We start from the raw sequence: 22,492 nt of genomic DNA on the forward strand, positions 1-22,492 counted from the left end.
ATTTCAAAATGTAATGGTTTCAGGCGCACAGGAACTTAAAGTTTCAGGTATTAACCGGCAGAATCTTGCGGGGGGGTTTCAATTCAGTTAAATTAAATTTTAAGAAAACAAGAGACTAGACATAACACAACCACTGACGCATTTCGTAAAGTCTCGAAATTACCAAATATCATACCATCGGCTTTTTTCGAACGATTTGTCAGTACGACGTCTGGCATGTTTATCAGGTTTTTTAAACAGCGCAAAAGTAAGACGGCCAAAAGCTAGATGGAATACAACATAACGTAAGTCGATTTGTAACTCTTTTAAAACACAGAATCGCCATTTGTATAATTATTCTGTGTTAAAATGAATAAATGCGCGTGGGTTCCCGATGGAAAGGATAGAAATTCAAGTGCATGCCTCATCGAGACAACTACGTTTTTAATCGAACCGAAAATGAAGCATGCAAGTTCATGTGATTTTTGTATAAATATCCCACAGCAATGACAAAGAACGCTTTTGATTGGCTCTGATTTTTTCTAAATATGGCTCAAGCCATGCATAATACTTTGGCCTAACTCTGACTTTCTATGTCTCGGATCACCTACCAGATTTCATATTTATCCTCTACGGGTATATTATGAACTCACAATATGACCGGCTCCCGACTGGCTTGATAGCTCAGTTGGTCTAGCACTGCACCGGCATCGCAGAGGTGATGGGTTTGAATCCCGTTTAAGCCACAATGTCTTTCTTTTCGCAACTGCTTTAATTGCGTAAATAACTGCAACTTCGAGGGACTTTCTTCTATTTCCTGAGCACACAGATCGAGAAAACGTCTCGCTATCATTAGTTTGTAACCCTGATCTGACCGAAGCCAGTTGCAATGGGAAATCAACAATATCCAGGTAGCATTTAATAAGAAAAAAGCCAGAAAGCAAGAAAGAAGAATTATGCACTTCCGGAATGGTCAACAAGACTGAACCACACAGATCCTCGTCTTTAACAATCGAGAACACATGAACAACAATCAGGGTGCGCGGAAAAAAATATGGTAAATCACATTCTTTAGAATTTTTACTGCCTGTCGAGGCCTCAACAAGATCAATATAATGTCTGTTATTTTAAAGGCCCACATTCACCCAAGATGTATTGCGCGCCGAGGAACAGTTTTCATATATGAAAACCCTCCCATTTTATTTGAGCGCGAGTCGAGTGAGAAAGCAATAAGCGATCACGAATATTCTTTCCCTCCAGCACGAGTCGCCTAGGAAACCCGCATGAACCGCTTGAGTTCGGACAGCCAATAAGATCACGCGTTTGGGCAATACAGCATTTCAAAACAAAAACAATCGACCGCAATGACTCTTGGGTGAAGGTGGGCCTTTAAATAAGTGTAAAAAATATGTCAAACTGTCAAGTAACGTTACCTAGTATTGACAAGGCATTATCTGTTAAAGTGCCATAGCTCAAGTGATCATGCGCGCAAATTCAACGAACGAAGCTAAACGTGACATCTAACCACCAGCTGAACAAATAATATTGATACCAAATCAGTTAATTTTCGCCTTCGGATCTGTTTTCGTAAACTAGCTATTTTTGAAGATCCTCAGCAGGAACTTGTTTCCTTTTCTTAAGACAGTTACACAGTACTTGTCGTATTTCCTGTCTATAGGCCTCGTTTACCATGGTGTAGCATATAGGGTTCAGTGCGCTATTGGAAAACACAATGATGTTACCGAATGCCAAGAACTCCCAGAAATAAATAAAGTGTTTGTCCGCTGCGCCGAAGTCTAACCATAACCACAAAATGTTAACTGGTAGAACACAAGCTGCAAAAATCAATGTCACTGTTATGAGCATTCTTGAAACTTTTCGGGCTTCCTCGGTTTGAATTCTTCTTAGAATGCTTTTCTCCCGAGAAACGCTCCGTTTTAGCTCCAACGTTATAGCAATGTGAGCACAAGAGATGACTGCCAAGGGTATTACGTATTGGAGAAAGAACAGAGATAAAGTGTATGCTTTTCTAGAAGATGACTCGTTCCAGTTTTCCTCACAAGTAAGAGTTGTCTGATTCAAGCGTAGCATTGCCACATACGGAGTCACTGGTATAAATGAAACCACCCAAATGATCAAGATCACCCACTTTACTCGCTCAGTCGTAAGCTGTCGTTTAAGCGGATGGACCACGGCCCAATATCTCGTCATGCTCAACGCAACGAGAGTGTAAACCGAAGCAAACAGAGTTTGAGTCTGTACGGGGTAGATGAGCTTGCACAAAAACGCACCGTAAGGCCAAACATAGTTCATATGTTGAACTGGGATATCAAAGGGTATGCAAATGCACGTGAAAATGAGGTCGGCAATCGCTAGATTTAGGATTAAATAGTTGACAACTGACTTCATTGTTCTTCTTCTTAGGATCACGAAACACACAAGGCCATTTCCAACCGTGCTTATTACAAAAATAATCACATGTAGAACAAGAAGTGATATCTTCCAACAGTTGACAAAATCGCTGTTCATTGTGATATCGGTTGATGTCATCGGAGTAAACGTTTCCTGTAAGTGCTGCGTGGAGACGATTTCCCTTGAGTTGTTGAACGTTTGATCGGCCATGTTGCTCTTATCGGGTTGAATCAGAAACCCCCAGCAGGCGGCAGAATAGACCGTCAATATTTCTCCGGATAAGACCTAATTTAAAGAGAGAACATATTTCAATAAATTTATTTGACGTTTGAATGCAAATTAGTGGAAGATGGTCAAACAAAACAAGTTAAAATTGCGCACTTTTAAACAGAAATTTCCAGAAGGATAAACCAGCATAATTTCAACACCAGTTGAGAACTTTATTGTTATCACTAACTACATCAATCCGATGGAATAGGGGCAATTTTCAAAACACATCCTGAGTTATTTCCACGGCAACATAAAGCAGGTGTATCACGACACCGACTCAAACAAATGACTATAACACCATGGAGATGAATTGAGTCGATATGCATTCTATACAAATGAAAAGTCATGGGAAACGCTGCGCGGATGCAACTTACCGATTGATAGACGTCCAAGAGCTCATAACGCGTTTCGTTGGTTGTGCCTTCTCGATTGAGTGTAATAATCGACAAAATTTGGAAAAGTTAATATTCCATTACTTCACAGACTACCTCTGCATGATGAGAAATGTTGTTACCTTAGCGAACGCAACGTTTCTTTTGAAAAACGCATTTGCCATCATCTTTTTCGAGTGACGTGTCAACTTGTAGTTTGAACTGATAGCCTTCTCAGTGAAGTAGCCACTTGTACGCGCAAGCCTGTTTACTTTTAGCGGACGCTGTCAATGCGCCTGGATTTTTGAAAAAATATCCGACACTCTGGGCTACCGCCTCTTCTTTCTCTTTTCTCTCTTGTGCGATTTTAAGGCGCAGTGAAGTAACTTGAATAATGTTGTTTAGCTTAGTTACAGTAAAAGCTTAATGTTGAATGTTTCATTAGCCATGTTGTCAAAAAATCAGCAAGACTTTGTCATATCGTCAATATGTTGTAGCTGAACAATATCTTGTTTTTGGGTATTGTATTGTTCTTGTGTAACGATATACCGGCAAAATGTTTTCCGCTTTGCTTACTTACCTTCTTAAGGCGACTTTTACAGGTGTTATATTGTAAAAAGTTTCGTTTGTAGTGGGTGGGGCTTCAGAAAAAAAATGCAAATAATAGGAACTTTCTGCTTAAAAACTACACCTTTTCGCAGAGGCATCGGTCTTTTCATATCATCTCTTCAATTAATTTAAAACAAGCAAGCAAACGAGCGAACGAACGAAGGAAATAAGGGTGAGTTATGACTTTCTTTTCCCAAATCGTGTCAAATCGTCTTAACGTTAAAGAGATTATCTCTATATTCCAATTAATGCAATGTTAATTAAGGACGTGTTCTATACAAAGTAGATTAAATAATCTTCATTGCCAAAGGTAATGGCTAGCTATCTTCTACTCAGAAAACGGCAAAAGTTTCCTGGGTGGGTTAAACTTTACTAATGTTTCGTAGCCATGGTAAATTTCTTCGAGGTGAATGATACTTGTTAGTCAGGTTTAAAAGTTGCCGGTTTCACAGGTTTCACTCAAAGCTAAGGCGCTTATCTTTACTAACTGCAATCTTGTGTATATACACTGTGACCAACATGATATATTTATTTAAAACTGAAGTAAAAGAGTATTAAGCGAGGTGAAATTAAAAGGTCAAAACTGATTAAGAAAGCGAACAATATTGTAATCTACTATAACTGGGGACTCTGTAGTAATAGTGTCCAACATAGCTTTCGTCATGGACGAAGCTATCTCTTTGTATGATGTTATCTCTTCCTTTTGCTTGTTAGACATTGGCAGTTAATATATTTTTTTTTATATCATCCTTAGTAACGTTTACTTCAAGCAGATGACTAACACCTAGGAGAGCAATTGAGTGGATATTCAATGTATAAGCTGGAAACGCTGCGCGGACGCAGCTTACCGATAGAATTCTCTTGTTTGAAGAAGCAAATAAGCCAGGTCGATATTTATAGATCAGTTGATATTTGACGCGAGTTCACCTTCACCTGTCAGGTTACGTGTTTGCTCACTTAGGGTATACTCTCACCCCAAAAAGAATAAAACATGCACACGCACACAAGATCCTTAACTGATAAAACAAGTGGCCAAAAAAAAAGGTTTATGCGTACCTTCAGCTGCTTCAAATGTCGTTTTCTTTTATACGTCTATTTTTCCTTAAAAATGTTAATTTTTTTTTGTAACCTCAGATATTGGAAATATATATATAAATGACTTGAATCGTTCCAATGTTATTGACGCCATTCTTGTTAAGCCTGTTAATTTCGCTCAGTTTCTTACGGTGAAAACGTATAGAATAAAACTAAATGTGCCTCTTTTTTTGTCATTACTAATACGCTATATTGCCCACTTTCAAGATTTTTAAGTCTCTTCTGTTATGGGCCAAAGATCTTATACGAATCGAATTCCAAACTTTGGCTGAACGTACCCGAGCAGAGTATGGTATCACCTAATATATGCTCACTCGTCAAAAGAAGCTTAAGGGGATGCTTTATCGAAGAATCATGGAAGTGAAGGGAAAGTGCAAATGAACAGAAATTCATTCTCATCTTATTCAAGAGCTATTTTTCTGGTATACAAACGAAACGGATTAGCTGCTTCATTATACATAAGCCGCCAGTCGTCTTTTTCGGCTAATCAGTGTACGGGGCCTGTGGTAAAATTACTGGATTGAGAGATGCATCAAGTACAATGACCGAAAATAAATAGTAAAAACCAATTTTTAAAGATATGTATTCAAATTGAAAGGGTTCGCGACATTCAGAGTATTCGATAAGCCAAGTCCACGGCAATATGACATGAAATCAATTACAAAAGTGCAAACCGGATTTAACGTTGTACATTTTGACTTGGGTGCATTAGTAAAAATGTCATTGAGAAGACCAAAGAGGGTTGGTTTACAATGCGCTCTTGAAGGGAAGAGAATGAACTACAAAAGCAGCTGCATTTTTCTTGCCAATTCTTTACGTTGCTCAATTCATTAAAGGGGACAGTGCGTCTTAGAGATTATCCTATTTTGGTAAAAATGGGCGAAATACATGAAGGAATTCAAACTCACTGAATGGGACGAAATCATGTGAAACTCAAAGAGAGAACGGGCTACAGTAAGTTACTGTCAATTTTATGTTTTAAGTCACAAGGGAATAATGTGAAATTGTCTGCTTGGCGTTTACAAATTGGGATCAGATACCGTTCCATCTTGGCTATCCGCTGCCGTCAAAACATTTTTAGCGCCTTTAAGCAACCGAGACGGCAATGCCAATAAAAACGCCACTTGAAAATACAGGTTCGCGTTTACTTACTTGCAGTACTTCGAGATTATTTCGATTCGTCCAACTTGCCTGTAGCCGAACTTATCCAGCAGCAGGACTATTCACATTCTCCACAAACCTTGAATTAGGTCATCTCACGTTGTTGTGCTGCACAGGACAAAGAAGAAATGCACCTAACTTTATAACGCACGTGCAGGGACGTCCTATTGTTTTGTGGCGTTTTCGTCGCTGTAGTTGCTGCTTAAACTCGCGATTTATTAATAGTTTCCGTGTATTAGACTAGTCGTTTTAAGGACTAAATTGGCCACTGTTGTACTTCGTTGTCATGAATGAAAAAAAAAAAGACAAAAAAAAAAAAAAAACAACAGTGGGAAAAAAATCAATTATTGAACTGCGCGTTATAACCGTAACTGTTTTAACTGTACGTAAACTAAAGGTAATTGGATTAGGAAGGGTCACGACATTTATATGAAGTCAAACAAATAACATACTACTGTGATAACTTCATCAAGTTGGCCAATCTATCGACCATTTTTCGCTGGTGAAACTTTTCGGCGTGATTTGGCCGGTGCAATCGTATTAAAAATGGTGAGAGCCATTGCTTACCTTAATCAGTGCTCGTATATATGCATGTAATTGCAAGGTTTGCAAACTGAATTCAGTGGCCTTCGAGCGCAGGGATCGGTTGAGTGTAGCTTCGATAAAATTCAAAAACCATCGAAACTGTTCATGAGTCTGTGATGCACAAATTATCAGTGATTCTACCGCAACTCAAAACAGAACTGACAATCTAAAGAAGGTCTCAGTTTGCTCTAAGAGGAAGTAGGTGCTTTGCATTTAAATTAATATCTTTGCGTGTCGGCTTATCTTTTATCCTGTAAATCTATTTGACTTTTAATCACTGTTTTCGTGAAATTTTGAGGCAGCTGCAACCGACATATAAAGTTAAGTGCAACTGCTCAAAAGTACATGGAACCGACACCTCTGAAGCTGAAATCTGTATTACTACTTTTTTTCCCTTCCGTTTCCAAGGTTAAGTTGACTTTATGTTAACACTTGGTCGATCTTATTCCACTCATGTTCGCTGTTCAAATTGTGATTGCAGTCTTGAGACATAACATCTCACCTTTACCCCACCCCACCCCCCCCCCCCTACTCCGTGTAATTTCATAAATAAATTATTTTTATTCCGTCCTGTTCACTTATCGTTCTATTTTACAGGTTCTTCGTTAGCTTTACAATACTACTTATGTTGGGTAAGTTGGTTCAGTTGAGGTTCTAATTGATTGCGTGATCCCTTTAATTGCAAATAAGAAATTATGATTTAGTTAAAAGATAAGTTCAATGATCGATCTATCATTAAAAATTTGATTTGGACGTTTTGTTGATAGAATGACGATATTCACATTTAAGTATCGCTTTCATCTTTAAAAATAAATCAACAAAGGTACCTTTTCCAAGTCACGTCTCAGTTTAGATCACGTAGGGCTTTATCTAGCCTGCGAAGCGACAGTCGGAAATATGTCTGCGTACTTAGGCTAGGCTTTATCCTGACTAAAATTTATTTACACTAGCCAATGAAAGGAGGGGACTACGAGACGCAAAGGGTAAACCGCGGCACTTTTTCTTCCCGGATCAACCATTTTTTACGAAAAGTAATTCTTGTACTAGAGGTCTTCCAAAAAGGAAGTAAACATAGTTGAGGAACCCTTTTAATTTAGTAGTAAGATTTCCTGTTCTATGCAGAATTTTAATTGCCCAGCAAAAACAGCAATATTTTTTGATGGGAAAGCACAATAACTTCCTTTGTAATAAAAGCCAGTTGCCTACGTCAGACCGTGAGTGATATTTGCTTTAAATCAATTCGCTTGATGACACTTCCTTCCACGTACAGCATTTTTTTGTGAGAAGTATGCAGATAATGAAAATTGTAAATTAGCACACCTTAAATGTCAGGGTTTGATTATCTGAAAACCTTTTAATGCACTGCCTTATATGAAACAAAAAAAAAACAATGATAATAGTAATGTTGATTATACACCGAAACGAGTGACATGGAAACCTTTTAATGCACTGCCATATATGAAACAAAAAACAATGATAATACTAAACTTGATTATGACATACCTTTGAAGAGAAAGAGATAAAAAGAGCAAGAAATAAGATTATAACATAATGGGAATACCAGACTTACTATGATTAACGCTTGTTTATATGCACGTCTGCAATGAAAGAGCCTCCTTTGATGTAGCCTAAGCACACAAGAATAGTTTATTGTTTTGTCTTACTTTTTAAAGTATGTCAGTAAATGTCAGGAATTTAATATACTGTACTCGTTATGGAGGGTTGTTTAAATTGAATTGCTTTGTAACTGAATTCGTTTTGTTATGGTTCATAACGACAACCTTCTGTCATTGGACATCCGACTTGACAGTGCACTCAGCAAGTGGTTTTGATAAAAGCATGACTGGCTGCCTGTTGTTATCTGAAATAACAGCTCGACTAAAGCAATGCTGTTGCTTGCTTCGGTCGTTTTATTTTTTTGTTTTTGTTTTCGTATCACGGTCATATCAACATATATTTGTTTCTTAAACCTCGACTAGTTATATGTAACAGTGTGAACAGACCAGTTAAGAAGTACTAAACTGTATCTCAGAATGTTTGTCACTATGGTTAGAAGCGCGACTAAGAGTTCCATTGACTTGGATGCCTTTTTAAACGTCATGTTTTGAGTTGGAAGAATCATCCATTTGCACGTTGCCAATGAAGATTACAGGGCTTTTCTTATAGATTACCTTTGAAAACTCACAGAACACGTCCGTGCTCACGATTAGCTTAAATATCATAATCTGACTTTATTGCATACGTATGTATGTATTTATTGAAAACCATTACAAGTCGACCAAGATCACTCCATATACTTGGAGACTAATGCTTTGATATCCTACAAGAAGAGAAGTCGGGCGGCGTCACAGCGCAAGTTAATGGCAAAAGGTAAATGTTTATTTTCTCTGAAAACATTATTCGATGATATACGATTCGATGTTTTACGTGAACTCGTAGGTTTTTTTTTTCTGTTTGTATTCATTAAATCTGATGTACCTTACTGGATCTTATAATTTGCTAAGCCTTTGTGAACACATTGTTTGTTTTGATCACGGGAATTTAAATTGGGTTCAGCTGATTAAAACTATCTCAGTCGAATATCCCTACTAAAGCTAAAAAGCCAGTCCTGGGTAATGTTCTTAGGTCCCATTCACGCTAGTGTGTTTTCGTTTCAAAACGCACATTTTTGTTGCGTTTTAGGCTATCGTCCACACTCGCCGATAAAAACGGAAACTTTAGAAAACGGTTTTGCATCGTTTTGGAAACGCTTCGTTTCTAGAGTGGACAGGTGAAAACGGAGACTTCTGAAAACGGTGACGTAAAAAGCTTCACGTGCCATCGGTTCCAGTCCAAATCGGAGAATCTATACAAGATGGCGGATGGTCTTGTGATGTTATGTTATTTGTGATGTTATCACAAGCGCAATCACAGGTCTCAGTCGTTTTTGAGCGTTCTAGTGTGGCTAGGTGAAAACGATACGAAAACGCTAACGTGGAGGAAAGTATTTTGCTTTATTTTCGCCGAGATGAAAACGGCACTTGAGAACGCGTAAGTGTGGATGGGACCTTAATGTGTATCTAATTTTCAGACGGTCTCCAGCCACGGGGCCCTCCGTTATCAGTAGCGGTCATCGCGACTTTGATGTCATTAGACCCGGCTTCAATATTTGCAAAGTGGATTTTTGCCAAAGTTACCATATTGCATATTGGCTTTGCAAAGTGGAATGTTGCCAATGTTACCGTATTGGTACTACAGTATTATTAGGGTGTCAAAAAACGATGTAAGATAGGGCAAGGTGAGGTAGATGATTAAGGCGGTTACTGCACGAGGTTAATCAACATATTGATACAAATTTCAAGCCTAAAACTATCAGATGTCAGTCTCCGGTGATTCGACCAACTTTTGCTCTAATTCTCCACTCCTCATCATTAATAGTATCGACGACAAGGCCGTAGATGGACAAGCTGAAGAGTAGTTTAAATGTAGATGTCCATAAGACACTGATTTGTTAGTTTTATCTAAAACAGGCTTATACCTGTTACGTTTGCAAGCAAAATACCGTCGGAATTCGTCTCTAAAGTTCTCGTGGCATATCGTGTAGGCTATTGGATTGGCAGCGCTGTTTGCGAACAGTATCAGGTTGGTAACGGCAACTACCTCCCAGAAATACTTGTACTGTGCCCCGTTGCCAAAATCTAGCCAAAGCCACATGATGTTGTTAGGAAGGACGCAAATTGCAAAGAGAACTGTGACAACTACGAGCATGCGTACTACCCTCTTCCCTTCATGTTGTTGAGTACATTTAAGAGCTTTGTTATTCCACGACGCTTCCGACCTCCTTTTCTGAATACATTTGCGCATCTCTAACCCAATTTTTAAATATGCTATGGTAATGACGATCAGGGGAAATACGTATTGCACAAGGAAAAGCGAAAGTGTGTAAGCCTTTCGATAGTTAATATCACTAGGCCAATTTTCCCCGCAGCTCATTGTCGCCTCATCAAGGTTTAATACCAAACTATAAGGAAAAACCAGTGCGGCAGATAAAACCCATATTCCAGAAATAATTAGTTTGGCATGGGTCTTGGTCATCTGGTTTTTCAAAGGGTAGACGATTGCGTAGAAACGGTTGAGACTTACTGCCATCAGTGTGAAGATAGAACCAAACATTGTCATAGTCTGAAGAGGATAGAGCGTTTTGCAGAGAAAACTTCCATATGGCCATCTGTAGTCGTTCTCTTGCACTGGGATGTCGAATGGTATACAGATACAAGTGAATGCTAAATCGGCTACTGCGAGGTTCAGTATAAAGCAGTTTGTGACGGTCCTCATTCTGCGACGCCTTATAATAACAACGCAGACGAGTGTATTGCCAATAACACTCACCAAGAATATCAGCGCACAAAGAAAAAGTTTAACCACTCTGAATTCTGTGCTTTCACTTGAAGAAAATCCCGCTAATGTGGAGGGGCTAGATGCGTTTGAGGAATTCCCTGCAACACTTGAATTTACCATAGCGCACCTTAATATTCTACATCCATGTAGAATTTGTTATTCAAGATATCTGACCGCGGCTCAACCAGGCTGAAGTTGTAGTTTATCGATTTCTCAAGTGCGTTATAACTGGATTAACTGTCCGTCAACCTGTTGTTAAAGAAATGGAAACAAAATTTTGATAAACAACATAATTTAAATACTCAGGATGAGGAGTTTACCACAATTTACTACTGATAAGGGCAACGATTTAAAATGTAATGACAACCTGGCTTTAGTATTAGCAATCGGATCAAAGGCCGTGAACCTTCTTTGGTTGTCAAATGAAAATTTCAGTTCAAAACACATAGAGAACGGGACTTAAGCTTTGTTTTAAATTTCTTGAGAGAACTTTCCTTTCTTTGCAAAAGAGGAAAAATAAATTGTTTAAAGCAGCTAAAAGCATCGACGTTTTTCGCCGCTGAATCCAGAAAATAAATAATCGGTATGAAAGGGGATTGACCTTCATAATTTGTAGCAGTTAATGGGTAACCTACTTTCTCGCAATTAAAATAAACAGTAAAACAAACCCCCTTTAAACTCTGTAGAAAAAAATATTTGGGAGCGATTTGGGCTGACATGCCAATGTCCATAAAATTTGTTGTGACTGTTAGGTGGGCAGGGCTTTGTACGATCTTGAATTCTGTTTTTACTGAAAAATAAATCGGTCATTCAATAGTTTTATTGACTTTGATCACTTTTTGGTCAATTTTGGTGCCATTGTGACTTTAACTTAACCAAAAATAGCTCTTTCTGTTGAATAGCCTTATACTTTGAAGTTATGAAGGGGGCTGGAATCGTTCCCCACCTCCCCTTCCCTTTGACCCGACTCAGCTCCATAAATCGCAAAGAAGCAGTTTGTCTGGCTGACAAAGTTAAACACTGGCTGATTTGGAGTTCCTTTTCACTTATGCCTTTGAACAATTGAAAAGACCCAGTAATGATCCTCTATAATGTTTCGTCTTATCGCTTATGTCAAGAAACAAAGAGCAACTTGGCATTCCAGGTCAAAAGATTAGAATCCCCGACTAATTCTCCTAATCCGTAAGAGTTCCGTTAAATATAACTTTACCATTCTAGACTCTAAATGCTTCTTATCGTCAGAGCGGAATGCGTTCTTATATGATCCTGTTAGCTGCAGATAGGAGTTATACAACTAAGGGCCGAATCACACTAGCGGACAAAACTCTTTATTGGTGTCAAAAAAAAAAAAAAAATCAAAATCTGTCATCGTGACGGAAAACCAAAAAAAAAAAAATGTGTTCACCGCCAGACAAACTCCAAAGAGGCCGCCGGGTACATACCTCCAAAGAAGGCCAAACTGATACGTATCTTCCGAAACAATGCGAGGGTGTTATGATTTGGAAGTGATCTGACAGGTAATTGGTAACTAACAGAAATCGACGTGTTGTCTCTGGCGGATTTCACAAGAAATTTGTTTCGACCAAAAATTGTCAAACAAATCGCAATGTGTCCATTAGTGCCATTGGGCCCTAATGAAGCGAGGATCTTTTCTGATATAAGGTCTTGAAAGAAGTAGATTGAAGCAAAAGAATTTGCACGAGAATTTGACAACAAGAATAGATCGGTTATAACTTTGACTTATTGTTCGATTCTTCTTCCATGGATTCGTCAAGTTGCTACTTTTCCCTCCCTTTTATAACGTAAATCATTTGCGTTTATTTTGGATTAGGTAGCATCAGTTGTATTCTCTGAAAGAAATAATAAATATGCAGTATATTTTTCTTCAGCTGTACACCTCTTCATTAGCTGTATTTTTGTGAAATTTCTAACTACAGTCGAAGACAATTCAACCCTTCTCCCATTTCAATGATGGAAGAATGGCGAATTTTGCTTTGCGCGCGAAGTTATCATTGATTTTCAGGGGGAAGAGGGTTTTTTTTTTTTCTGTCTCTCTCTTTTTTAATTTTTTTTTTGTTTATTTATTTCTTTTCGGCATTCTGTTCAAGATTGTAGATCCACCTGCATCTAGTGCCATGCTTTGCCCAGTTGGCGCTTGTCATATTTTTTGAGAGTACAGGTAGGGGCTTTACAAGTCAAAATAAATGAATACAATTCACGTCATAAAATCAACGAAAACAAGGAGCACTGGAAACAAAGAGAACGTTCAAAAGAATAATGTACATTTTAAAACTTTAAATTATTCTCGTCGTCAAATTCTTTGGCTTACAAATATTCTTCTTTCAAGAGCTTCTAAAATATGCCGAATAGTTACACTGAACATTTGCAAAATGATGACAAGCAGAGATCACCATGCCCACTATCGGCGCTTAACATACGGTCACAATTTAGGGTAAATCGAAGTTCCACTCGATCGATGTCAAAGTTGGCCGGGATCGTTTGACACTGAATGCAAGGCTTGATATTGAGTATTAAAAGACAATATTTTATTTCAAAGTGAAGATATAAAGAGAAACTTACAATCCTAGCAGTAATTTTGTTTAATGGCCTTAGCTCCCACGAGTCTCCTGTAGCTAAGTGGTAGAGCATCCGAACTAGTAATCGGAAGGTCTTTATAGGTTCGACTCCTGTTAGGAGCACTCGGATTTCCTTTTTTCCGAGTGTACATGCCCGTATCACTCACTGGATAATTACATCATTGTCCAACAGAGCAGACGTTACTCAGAGCGGTTGTGAACATAGGATTCAGTAATTGTAAACAATTCTTAACGAAAGAGCTGGGCACATGCGTGCACAACTCTAGACAAGAAGCTCTTTTGGTTCATTAATACATAATTTTTATTGGGGCCAGCATTACAAAATATCTTGCAATCCCCAGCAGCCTTCGCAAGAGCTCTTTTGGTTCGTTAATACCAAATTTTTAAAGGGGTCAACATTATAAAATACCTTGAAATCCCTGGCAGTCTTCGCAATATTCCACACTGTAGCAACAAATGGATTATTCGAATAGGCCTCGATTAATGCCGCGGTATTTAGCAACAAATGGATTATTCGAATATGCCTCGATTAAGTTTGAATATACCATAAGGTATGGATTTTAAGTTAGACCTATTTAAGTCTCATTATACTGTAATTCTAACTGCATTATTATAGAGCTGAAGAAATCAATACCAGAGAGAGAACTCGGTGGCATGTCATACTGGAGAAACCAGATGATTAAGCCCAAAAATGTCTTCAATTTTTCGCGAAAAGTCTCAGGCGATCGACTTTTAAAAACCTTTTAACTTGTACATGTACTGTAGTTTTGACTCTTGTACAACAGACATGTCTACTAGTCTCTTGCAGTTATTACGAATGGGTATTTAACACATTTGACGGCATGCCCAGTTTGTTTATTCCTGTGCACTTGAGTCATCCTACATACTCAATCTTGTGCCACAACTTTGTAATAATCGCTTTCTCCTGCCAACGTGTGTTTCATCGTTCAGTACTTTGTAGTATCATCCTTTTCAAATTATCGTGGGTCATAACTTGGCTAATATACTTCAACTATTATTATTATTATTGAAAATTATTGAAAATATTACTTGAAATAAACAACTCATATTAAACATAAGGCAGGCATGCACAAGTAACACACACATTTGTCTTCAAAAGCCAGTATCACTCTTCTTAAACGTAAATCTAGGGGACAAGTAAGCATTTACTCACCTATTAAGCGGCTAACAAAAGCTCTGTTTCTTATAACTTGTAAATCGGCGAAGATTTCGTTTCGAGATTTACGTTAGAAAAACATTGTGGTAACTGATACTCGGAGACTGATAACTTCTTGCGATCATCAGGTAGATGTGGTATGTAAGTGTTAAAAGGGCATCTGTGTAGTGTTGAGTTATAAAAACCGCGATATTTTTGGCAAACTGAGCGAAAGGGGTAAGGACAACCAGAAAAATGCAATAAGCTGCATTAATGGTGACCACAATTTACGATAAGGGACAGTCGGCATGTGACGATAGTATCCATGATCGAGGCATTAACATGATTTATTTTTAGCTAGGGTTTGCTCAGTGTTTGTTTTAGTTCAAAGTTGCGAATACAACATCGGACATCAGATAATGTCCCATTAAAATTGGTCCATGTTCGATGAAACCTCAACTGTGGTCGGACTTGATGTCTACAAAGATTTAATACCAATTAAAAGACTAAGGGAAACAAAAAAACGGCAAATTGGTAACATGGGCGAGGCATGGCTCCTTTCAAGAACGAAAATTTTTTTGAACCCGAGTAGTAGTTTCAAGTCCTATTCATCCAAATGCTCATAGTTAGTTTCCACAAAATTTTAATGTTTATTCGCAAGACTACTTCTAACAAATTACATCCCGTTCAATAACGAGAGACGCGTAAGAAGGGCGAGCGCTCAAACCACGCACCCTTCAAATTTATAAGTGGGTTAGTTGTTAGTAAACACTTAAGCGCAACGAGAAAGAATTTTCCAGGCATTCTTTATATAGTGGAATATCACTCGTGAGACTTGTTCAACCGAGTACTTGACGATTGCCCTTTAGAGCAATAAAAAAATGGTTAATCCTAATAACACGCTAAAACCAAGCGGATACGACAAATCATTAAATAAAGGCCAAGCCATGTTATCAAAAAAAAAAAAAAATGAATAGGGCGGAAGAAGAAAGAAGAGAAACAAAGATAAAAAGGTCAGGAATGTCGTACTGCTAAATTTACATCTGGCTTTTAGCTGAAAACAATGAACAGGAAGACAAAGCATTTAGCCCCCTTTCTTTTTAGTTGGATATCAAATATCTTGTTAAAAGTAACTTTTAATATCTTTGGGACAAAGATTAAATGCCATATGGACAATTCACTGTGAAAGACTGGTATTAGCCATCACTCACTGGTATTATCAATCAATTCTGTATATAGCTAGGCGATAAGCTGTGAATTCTATTTTTATAAGCTCTCGACTTGAAGTTTGTTTCAGCCGAAAAATACACCTACACGTAGTGATATCATGCCGACACAATCTTTTGAAGTGCAACCTCTTTGGACTATGGTATACCGCGATATTGTATGGGGAAAACGTACCAGTAAAATTATTCCCTGACTTCTGAGACCTATATCATCGGACTGCACGTGTTAAAACCAGACGGAGGTACGTTCAGATACGATAGCAGATCTCATCACACCCATCAAAATCTTAAAGGATCACTGTCATGGAGATTTTGCTGTATGTTGGCCAAAATTGCTCACATGAAATCGCTAAAAGAGCACCGGGAGGAACATATGAATTGAATTCTCCACGGTAGAGTAAACTTTAATGAGATTTTAGCAGTTTCGCAAAAATTCGCAGTAGGAACAAATTTTTTCTTCAAGTTTCAATCTCCATTTCCATTCTAGCCATCTACAGACTGTACCCGAGTAGAGTTATTTTTAGCATACTTGAACAGTTATTTTGATGCTCCAATCAATACAAACTAAACATACTGAATGTTTTACTCTCCCTTTAACAGAGTGAAACTTGCTGATATATGATTTTAAGGCAAAGTATTCGGATTCACCATGAGCAAAATTAAGGCCCGGTTGCTCGAAAGCCGATTTACGCTAATCCACGATTAAAAGGTAACCGGAGTTTTCATCTTAATCGTTAAGACATCTTTGAAAGCTTATTTAAAGCTTAAGTCTTCGTCAAATCTAAGGGAATAGGCGTTTGAAAAACTTAATTTAATCAGTAATTAAACTTGTGCCAATCAGTCGCGTTAACCCTGGATTAGCTTTGAACAACTAGGCCCAGAAAGACAGCGCGCCGTCCTCGGTCTGCAAGAGTTCTTGTGACTAACACTTTCTTTACAAGAATTGGATTAAATATACACGAAAAGATCATAAAGAGTAAAGGATTGGCAAGGCTCTAGAACTACTGCTAACGTTTGGAATCTACCAAAACCTTCTAAACACTTTAAAAAAGTGAAACATTACTTTGGAAAGAAATCTCAGGAACACTACTCAGAAGCCATTGCATCTGGTTTCCTCTGGATGCCTTGACCCATCTTTCATTACCAATCAATTGATCAGTTGGAGGAAGCAGACAATCACGTTTTAACAGCATATCGGTTTACAATCAAAACTTACTTTAGTAAATTCTTATGCACTGACAGGAACAAATTATGATTCAGGGTTGAATTGCCTAGCCTAAGGCGAGCATGCCATACGGCTGATCGACGACCTCCAGTAACTGTAGTTTTCTTCCGGGAGGCTGGTTAACCGGTATCAATGTGCATATTCTCTGTACTGAAAATCGAGACATTTGTTTTCCCTAGTGATCATTTCTTTTATTCAAATGACTTAAATAATCTTGATCATAAGTGACAAGTGCTGTAAGGAGAAATTTAACCCGATCACTGTTGGTTCGACACATTTCAATCAAGTAGAATTAGCCAATCGATCTCAATAACAATTGATGAGTCAAAACCTGACTGGCGAGACTCTCAAAAAAAATTCAATTCAACAAACCGTTTCTGTGGACAGAAACGTGGCTAAAAATGTATTTTACCGAGCAAAATATAGTCTTAACAGAGTCGGAATCCTCGATAGCGGTTCTGTTGTGACAGTCTATTGCAGCTGAAACATGTATACGCGCTGGAGATGAGAGATTATTTTCTGGTCTTCCTTGGTCAGGCTTTTTGCTTTCTTTTTACCTTTTCCCCAATCTTTAGTCGTGTTTAGGTAGCTTTCTTGCTTTCCTCAGTGAAATTCATGATTTTTGAACGTAGGACTTTGTACCCACCATAATAGACTTGAACGGATAAATGTCAGTTGTTTTTCATGCAGGGATTCAAGGTCGCCCACTTGACTTTCAAGGAGTTTGATTTCTTCAAGTCTTGGCGGTCAGCTCAGCGTTTTTGGAGCAGAGTTTGTAAGCACCGTTCTGGAAACCAAAAGAATTTGGTGTGCACGATAAATCAGTAAGGACAAAACCATATGCAGCGGTGATAAATGGAGCTCTCACGATTGTACCTGTTTTACTGACAATATAATACTACCCGGCCAGGAGTTATACAAGAAGGTATGAGTTAATTATAAAGGGGTGGGGCCTGTTGACGAATTGTAGTGACCGAGTCGATAGAAATGGCCTCGTTGATTCGTATGTTATCCTGCAGATGATGCAATATGCGTCTCGTGAAAATCTGCAATGGCTACCAGTCAGAATTAAATGACGTTGTGTTTGTTCATTACCTAGTCCTTCGCTCTTGCCTCAAAACAATCAAGGTTGATCTTGTTTCGTTAATTTCTCTTAGTTTTTTTTTATTTAGGAGAATATTTGTATGACCTATTTAATCAATTTATTCAAAATGCAAAACGCGGGAGTGATTCAAACAGGAGAAACTAATTAAAGTCCTTCAAGGAGTTGCTTTAAATTTTATCTCAGTTTGATTCACAGATCTGGTGAAAATGAATGTTTTGTTGTTTCACTGTTCCTGTTGGTGGCGAAAGTGTCATACACGAAACGTTTTATCAGTGACAACCATATTCCACATACGTTTTATTTTTATCGTATAACGGATTATGTTTAAGAAGTTGTTGGTTGTGTTATTAGCAGTGCAGGAAATAAATCGAATTGTTTGTTTTATCTGCAGAGGACCCCAAAGACGGCATAGAAAAAAAAAACTAGGTGAAGCAGATTTCCTTTGCATGTATTAAATCAACTTTCTAAAGCTGTCTTCAATCATATGTTCAAGGCTAGGTCCAAACGTGGAACTTTGCCGAACCTAATGTAAATGAAGAAAAGCTTCTGATTTTTCTACTTTGCGTTAGGTTCGGTACATGATTGTTTGATCCGGACCCAAGTTGAGAAACCTTGGCACACTGCTGCCACTTTGATAGTTCGGGAAAATTAATCGGCTTACGATTATCAATTTCCATCGCATTATGTTGATTACTAATCGTTTGTTCTGATTCAACCACATTCTATATAGTGTCAGGCTCCTTTATCTTAAAATGATCCTATCATGCTTGGAACATCACAACCGGAAGACAAGAAAAAAAAATTGAACGCAACGGCTCTCTGAATTTTCTCCAGCTTACACAAACCCAGCAAACCCACTTATAGTTTCTTAATGAATTTATTTTTGATAAAGTTGTACTTCAAAAGTGCTGTTCGATAGATTAAAGTGGCACAACAATAACTTTGCCATACGAATACATTTGATATTCTTTCACGCGAGAGGGTAAATGCGTTATTAATATACAATTTTCCTAGATTGCTCAATGCACTTAAAGGGACTATGTCAGCAGGGGGACATGCGCAGTAGAGTCAGTGCGTTGTTAGAACCACTTTGAAATCGTTGGCCCAACTTTTTCAAATACCGTGGAGAGTTCAGGAAGCTGAAGCCCTTTTCATCTGCCTGAATCGCGTTCATCTCCGGAAAGTTAGCTAAAATTTTTATTTACAAACGTTCCTCAGTAATCACAGAAGCTGTTTGTTGCAATATTTCTGAAATCGTTTGCTCTTGGAGCTCTATTAGCGTGGCTTTTCGATGTGTACTCGCGGCGGCCGTCGTTCTGGCTGCGGCCGAAAAGAATATACGACAGCAACGGCACAAAACATAAAGTTTGGAATCGAAGACATCGAAGGATTTGCCTGGATAGTTATTGACCTTGACCTCGATATCGCTGTGATCGAGTGAATGCATTGACAGATGATGAGTGTAAATCAGACATGAATACAAATACCGCTCTCGCTGTTTTGACAATCCGACTCTTTCTTCGTGCCACAATTAAATAAATCAGTCTTGTGCAGTGTACGTTCGCAGTTTTGCAGGGGCAACCGCGGGTTTTGGACGTAGTTTTTTGAGTACAAGTAGTTTTGCAATTGCAAGGATCGGCATTTAAACAAAAGAAACTCACACGTAAGTCATTATTTATCACTGTATTGGCAAAGGTAAGCTGACCGATAATTTACATCAGACAGCACATTAAACGCGAATCAAGCGGTTAAACTTAACTCATGTGATATACTTTCAATGACAGCACAGTCTGTTTCCATAAGCTTGGCAAAGCGGGCACTTGAAGACGTATTTCCGAGCGTGAGAGTGCGATCGACACGACGGACGCAATGGCGGACAAACAATAATATCTCGACCAGTTATATGCAAATTATTCTAAACCGGACTCTACTGCGCATGTCCCCCAGCTGACATAGTCCCTTTAAGAAAATCCGCTCAAAACCCTACGGTTCTCTTTCAAATGGAACCACTCAATTTAAGATGTGACTGCGTAAGAATTATTACTCCGGAATTCAATACAATAGGTATTTTATTTTTAAGTTGTTTGTGGTTCTTGAGGTTATTTGTTCTAAGTATTGATGAAAGATTAGAATTAACACGAGGCTGTAATTGGGTTGAAATGCGGTGGGAAAGAAATCAGATTTCAGTTTCCGTGTTTTTGACAAAAACAAGGACCGATTGACATGACACCAGAAGAAATAAAAACGAAACAAGTTGTAATTTCAATGAGAGATTTAAATTTTCAAGGACGTGCCTTTTTTATGAGTGGCTTTCGTAAATACAACAATATATTGATGTTGATAAAACATCACGTTTTTGTTTATCTAAACAAAAGGCTGCCTTGTCTCCCACTTCCTGAGGATTTATCTAGGAAAGCACCTTTCTTCAAAAGCTACTTGGATCAATAGAGATAAATTATTCTTTTCATGTGAAAAGTACGATGTATGCATAACCTTTACAGATGTTTCATGGCATTGCTGTAATTGCATACCAAAAACCTTAGTGTTCTGTTGACCGAAACGTTCAGTACAGCGCTGGCATATTCTTATCTTCTGGATAGGAAAGGTAATTGTGTTTTCAGTACTTGATGTTTGCGTTAAGTTCTAGTTCTAATCAAGTCGCAAGCTGATACTGAATTGTACACAGTTCGAAAATGCTTGGAGAAAAGCGAAAGCTACGAAGCTTGGATAAAAACTAAAGCTCAGAGTTCTGTAGAAGTCCGAATCACAAAATTAGAATTAGAGAAAAACAAACAAAATGAAAAAGGGAGATTGAGAGACTTAAGGAAAGTTCACCTGAGCTTGGCCCCGAGGAAAATAATGTCTTTTACTAAATATAGCGAAATGCCCTCAAAAAATATTATTCCTGTTGTTGTTTGCGAACCTATTTTCGATTGCTTTTACCTAATCTGAAGTGCTACCAAACCAAATATACCTTTCTCAACAATCTCTCCCTCGTTGATAAAAATCAAATATATAGACCAAAACGAATCAAATAAAAATCCGTGCAATTGTTCATTTTCTATAGTGATTGTCGCCTCCGGCGACAATTTAATTTATAAACTAGGCTTTAAGTTTAGCGTATTTTCACCTACTGACTTAAATCAGTGTTGCTGTTCTTTGAAATGCCCCATTTGCCTGCACAAGTCGCTAACATGGTCAGTGCGAATAATGTTTGTCGTCTTTCGAACTAAAACAAAACACATTTTCTCCTCTTCTACAGCTATTCTGAAGCTGTATGTCGGTTTAATATCGATTCATTCATAATTGTCTTGTGTGAGTTAGGGAGATCAGATATACACTGCGATAACCAACATTGTTAACCGATACACCAGAGCACTGATTTTAAAAGTGAGCATGCGCTGGGCAATGAATGGTGATCTTAAAGTTCGCGGGTTTCGCATTTTGCTCGTAGAAGTTCCAGCTACTTAGTTTACAAAACTCTGAATGTAACTTTTCTGACGGAATATTTAAAAGAAGCCGAAGCTAGGCCTGGTTTAGGGGTATGGAGGGCTGAATCTAAATTATTTGAACGTAGATTAGTCGATAGAGTACTTCACGAAAACCACTTTTAAAACCAAGTTTAATGTTTAGTTTGCGTATTCGTTCTGACGGGGATTTCAGCTTTATGAAGGTAATTGATGCTTTTTAGAGCCAGGAGGGCACTTTATCGAGGTAAACAAAAGACATACTCAGAAAAGAAAACGCTCATGTTGTCAAAGTAACAAGGGAAACAGGCCATATGTGCATTATATAATAGAAAAAGAAACAATAGAAAAATCAAATACAAAATAGCAACGATTAAGACAATACATTTACATTTAGAAGGGACGCTTTTCGACAGAAAGATTAAAGTACATTAAAGGAAAACATCGTATTCGTTTAAAGGATGTTTTAATGTGCTAGAGATGACGTTATCATGAGCGCGCACTTTATTTACCCTGTCATTAGAGGGGAACGTGGAAAATGAAAAAGGTGACATGTTGTTTAACTAAGATAAATTACAAATTGCAAAATGTGTCAGCTAACATTGTCTTTGTATCTACAAAGTAAATTGGGCTCGCCGCACATTTCTGCAAGATAAAATAGAAACTGTGTCACCAAATGTTTTCTTCCCAGAGATTACATAACCACAAGCTGAGCAGGAGGAGTTGTTGGAGCTCGACTTTGGCCTTTCTTTTCATCAGAAGTTGATGCTATCTGTAGTTCATGGTAAGCGTTATCCCAGGCACTTGATTTCTCAATTCCCAAAATCACAGTATTAAATCATGATTGCTTGAAGTAA

The 22,492-nt window shown here is 38.1% G+C and overlaps 3 protein-coding genes across 13 annotated transcripts in view; 1 reads left to right on the forward strand and 2 right to left on the reverse strand.

Moving 5' to 3' along the window:
* Positions 1 to 22,492, forward strand: part of LOC146450855 (neuropeptide FF receptor 1-like) — a 72,138-nt gene that overhangs the window by 30,831 nt on the left and 18,815 nt on the right. For 6 of the 11 annotated variants that reach the window (XM_085099877.1, XM_085099876.1, XM_085099879.1 and 3 more), the window contains exons 3-4: positions 17,754 to 17,988; positions 22,327 to 22,419. The gene's annotated coding sequence lies outside the window, so the exon portion shown is untranslated. Of the gene's footprint in view, positions 1 to 7,089; positions 7,115 to 15,790; positions 16,081 to 16,525; positions 16,548 to 17,753; positions 17,989 to 22,326; positions 22,420 to 22,492 lie in introns of those variants that run through there. The other 5 variants (XM_085099881.1, XM_085099878.1, XM_085099880.1 and 2 more) reach the window with 5 other exon arrangements.
* On the reverse strand, positions 556 to 3,339 carry LOC146450857 (neuropeptide FF receptor 2-like). The gene has a single exon (XM_085099893.1). It carries the CDS (start codon positions 2,599 to 2,601, stop codon positions 1,576 to 1,578), a length of 1,026 nt encoding a protein of 341 aa, XP_084956019.1. The 5' UTR covers positions 2,602 to 3,339; the 3' UTR covers positions 556 to 1,575.
* LOC146450858 (galanin receptor 2a-like) lies at positions 8,838 to 14,993 on the reverse strand. Its single transcript, XM_085099870.1, has 2 exons — positions 14,631 to 14,993; positions 8,838 to 11,108 (listed from the first exon to the last, which is right to left on the reverse strand). Exon 2 carries the CDS (start codon positions 10,977 to 10,979, stop codon positions 9,834 to 9,836), a length of 1,146 nt encoding a protein of 381 aa, XP_084955996.1. The 5' UTR covers positions 10,980 to 11,108; positions 14,631 to 14,993; the 3' UTR covers positions 8,838 to 9,833.

The sequence above is a fragment of the Pavona decussata genome, unplaced genomic scaffold, assembly GCF_977016875.1.
Source record: "Pavona decussata unplaced genomic scaffold, jaPavDecu1.1 SCAFFOLD_417, whole genome shotgun sequence".
In the NCBI taxonomy this organism is placed as follows: Eukaryota; Metazoa; Cnidaria; class Anthozoa; order Scleractinia; family Agariciidae; genus Pavona; species Pavona decussata.

Coding starts and splice junctions, on each gene's coding strand:
- LOC146450857 (XM_085099893.1), bottom strand. CDS start 2,601: ATGGCCGATCAAACGTTCAACAACTCAAGGGAAATCGTCTCCACGCAG.
- LOC146450858 (XM_085099870.1), bottom strand. CDS start 10,979: ATGGTAAATTCAAGTGTTGCAGGGAATTCCTCAAACGCATCTAGCCCC.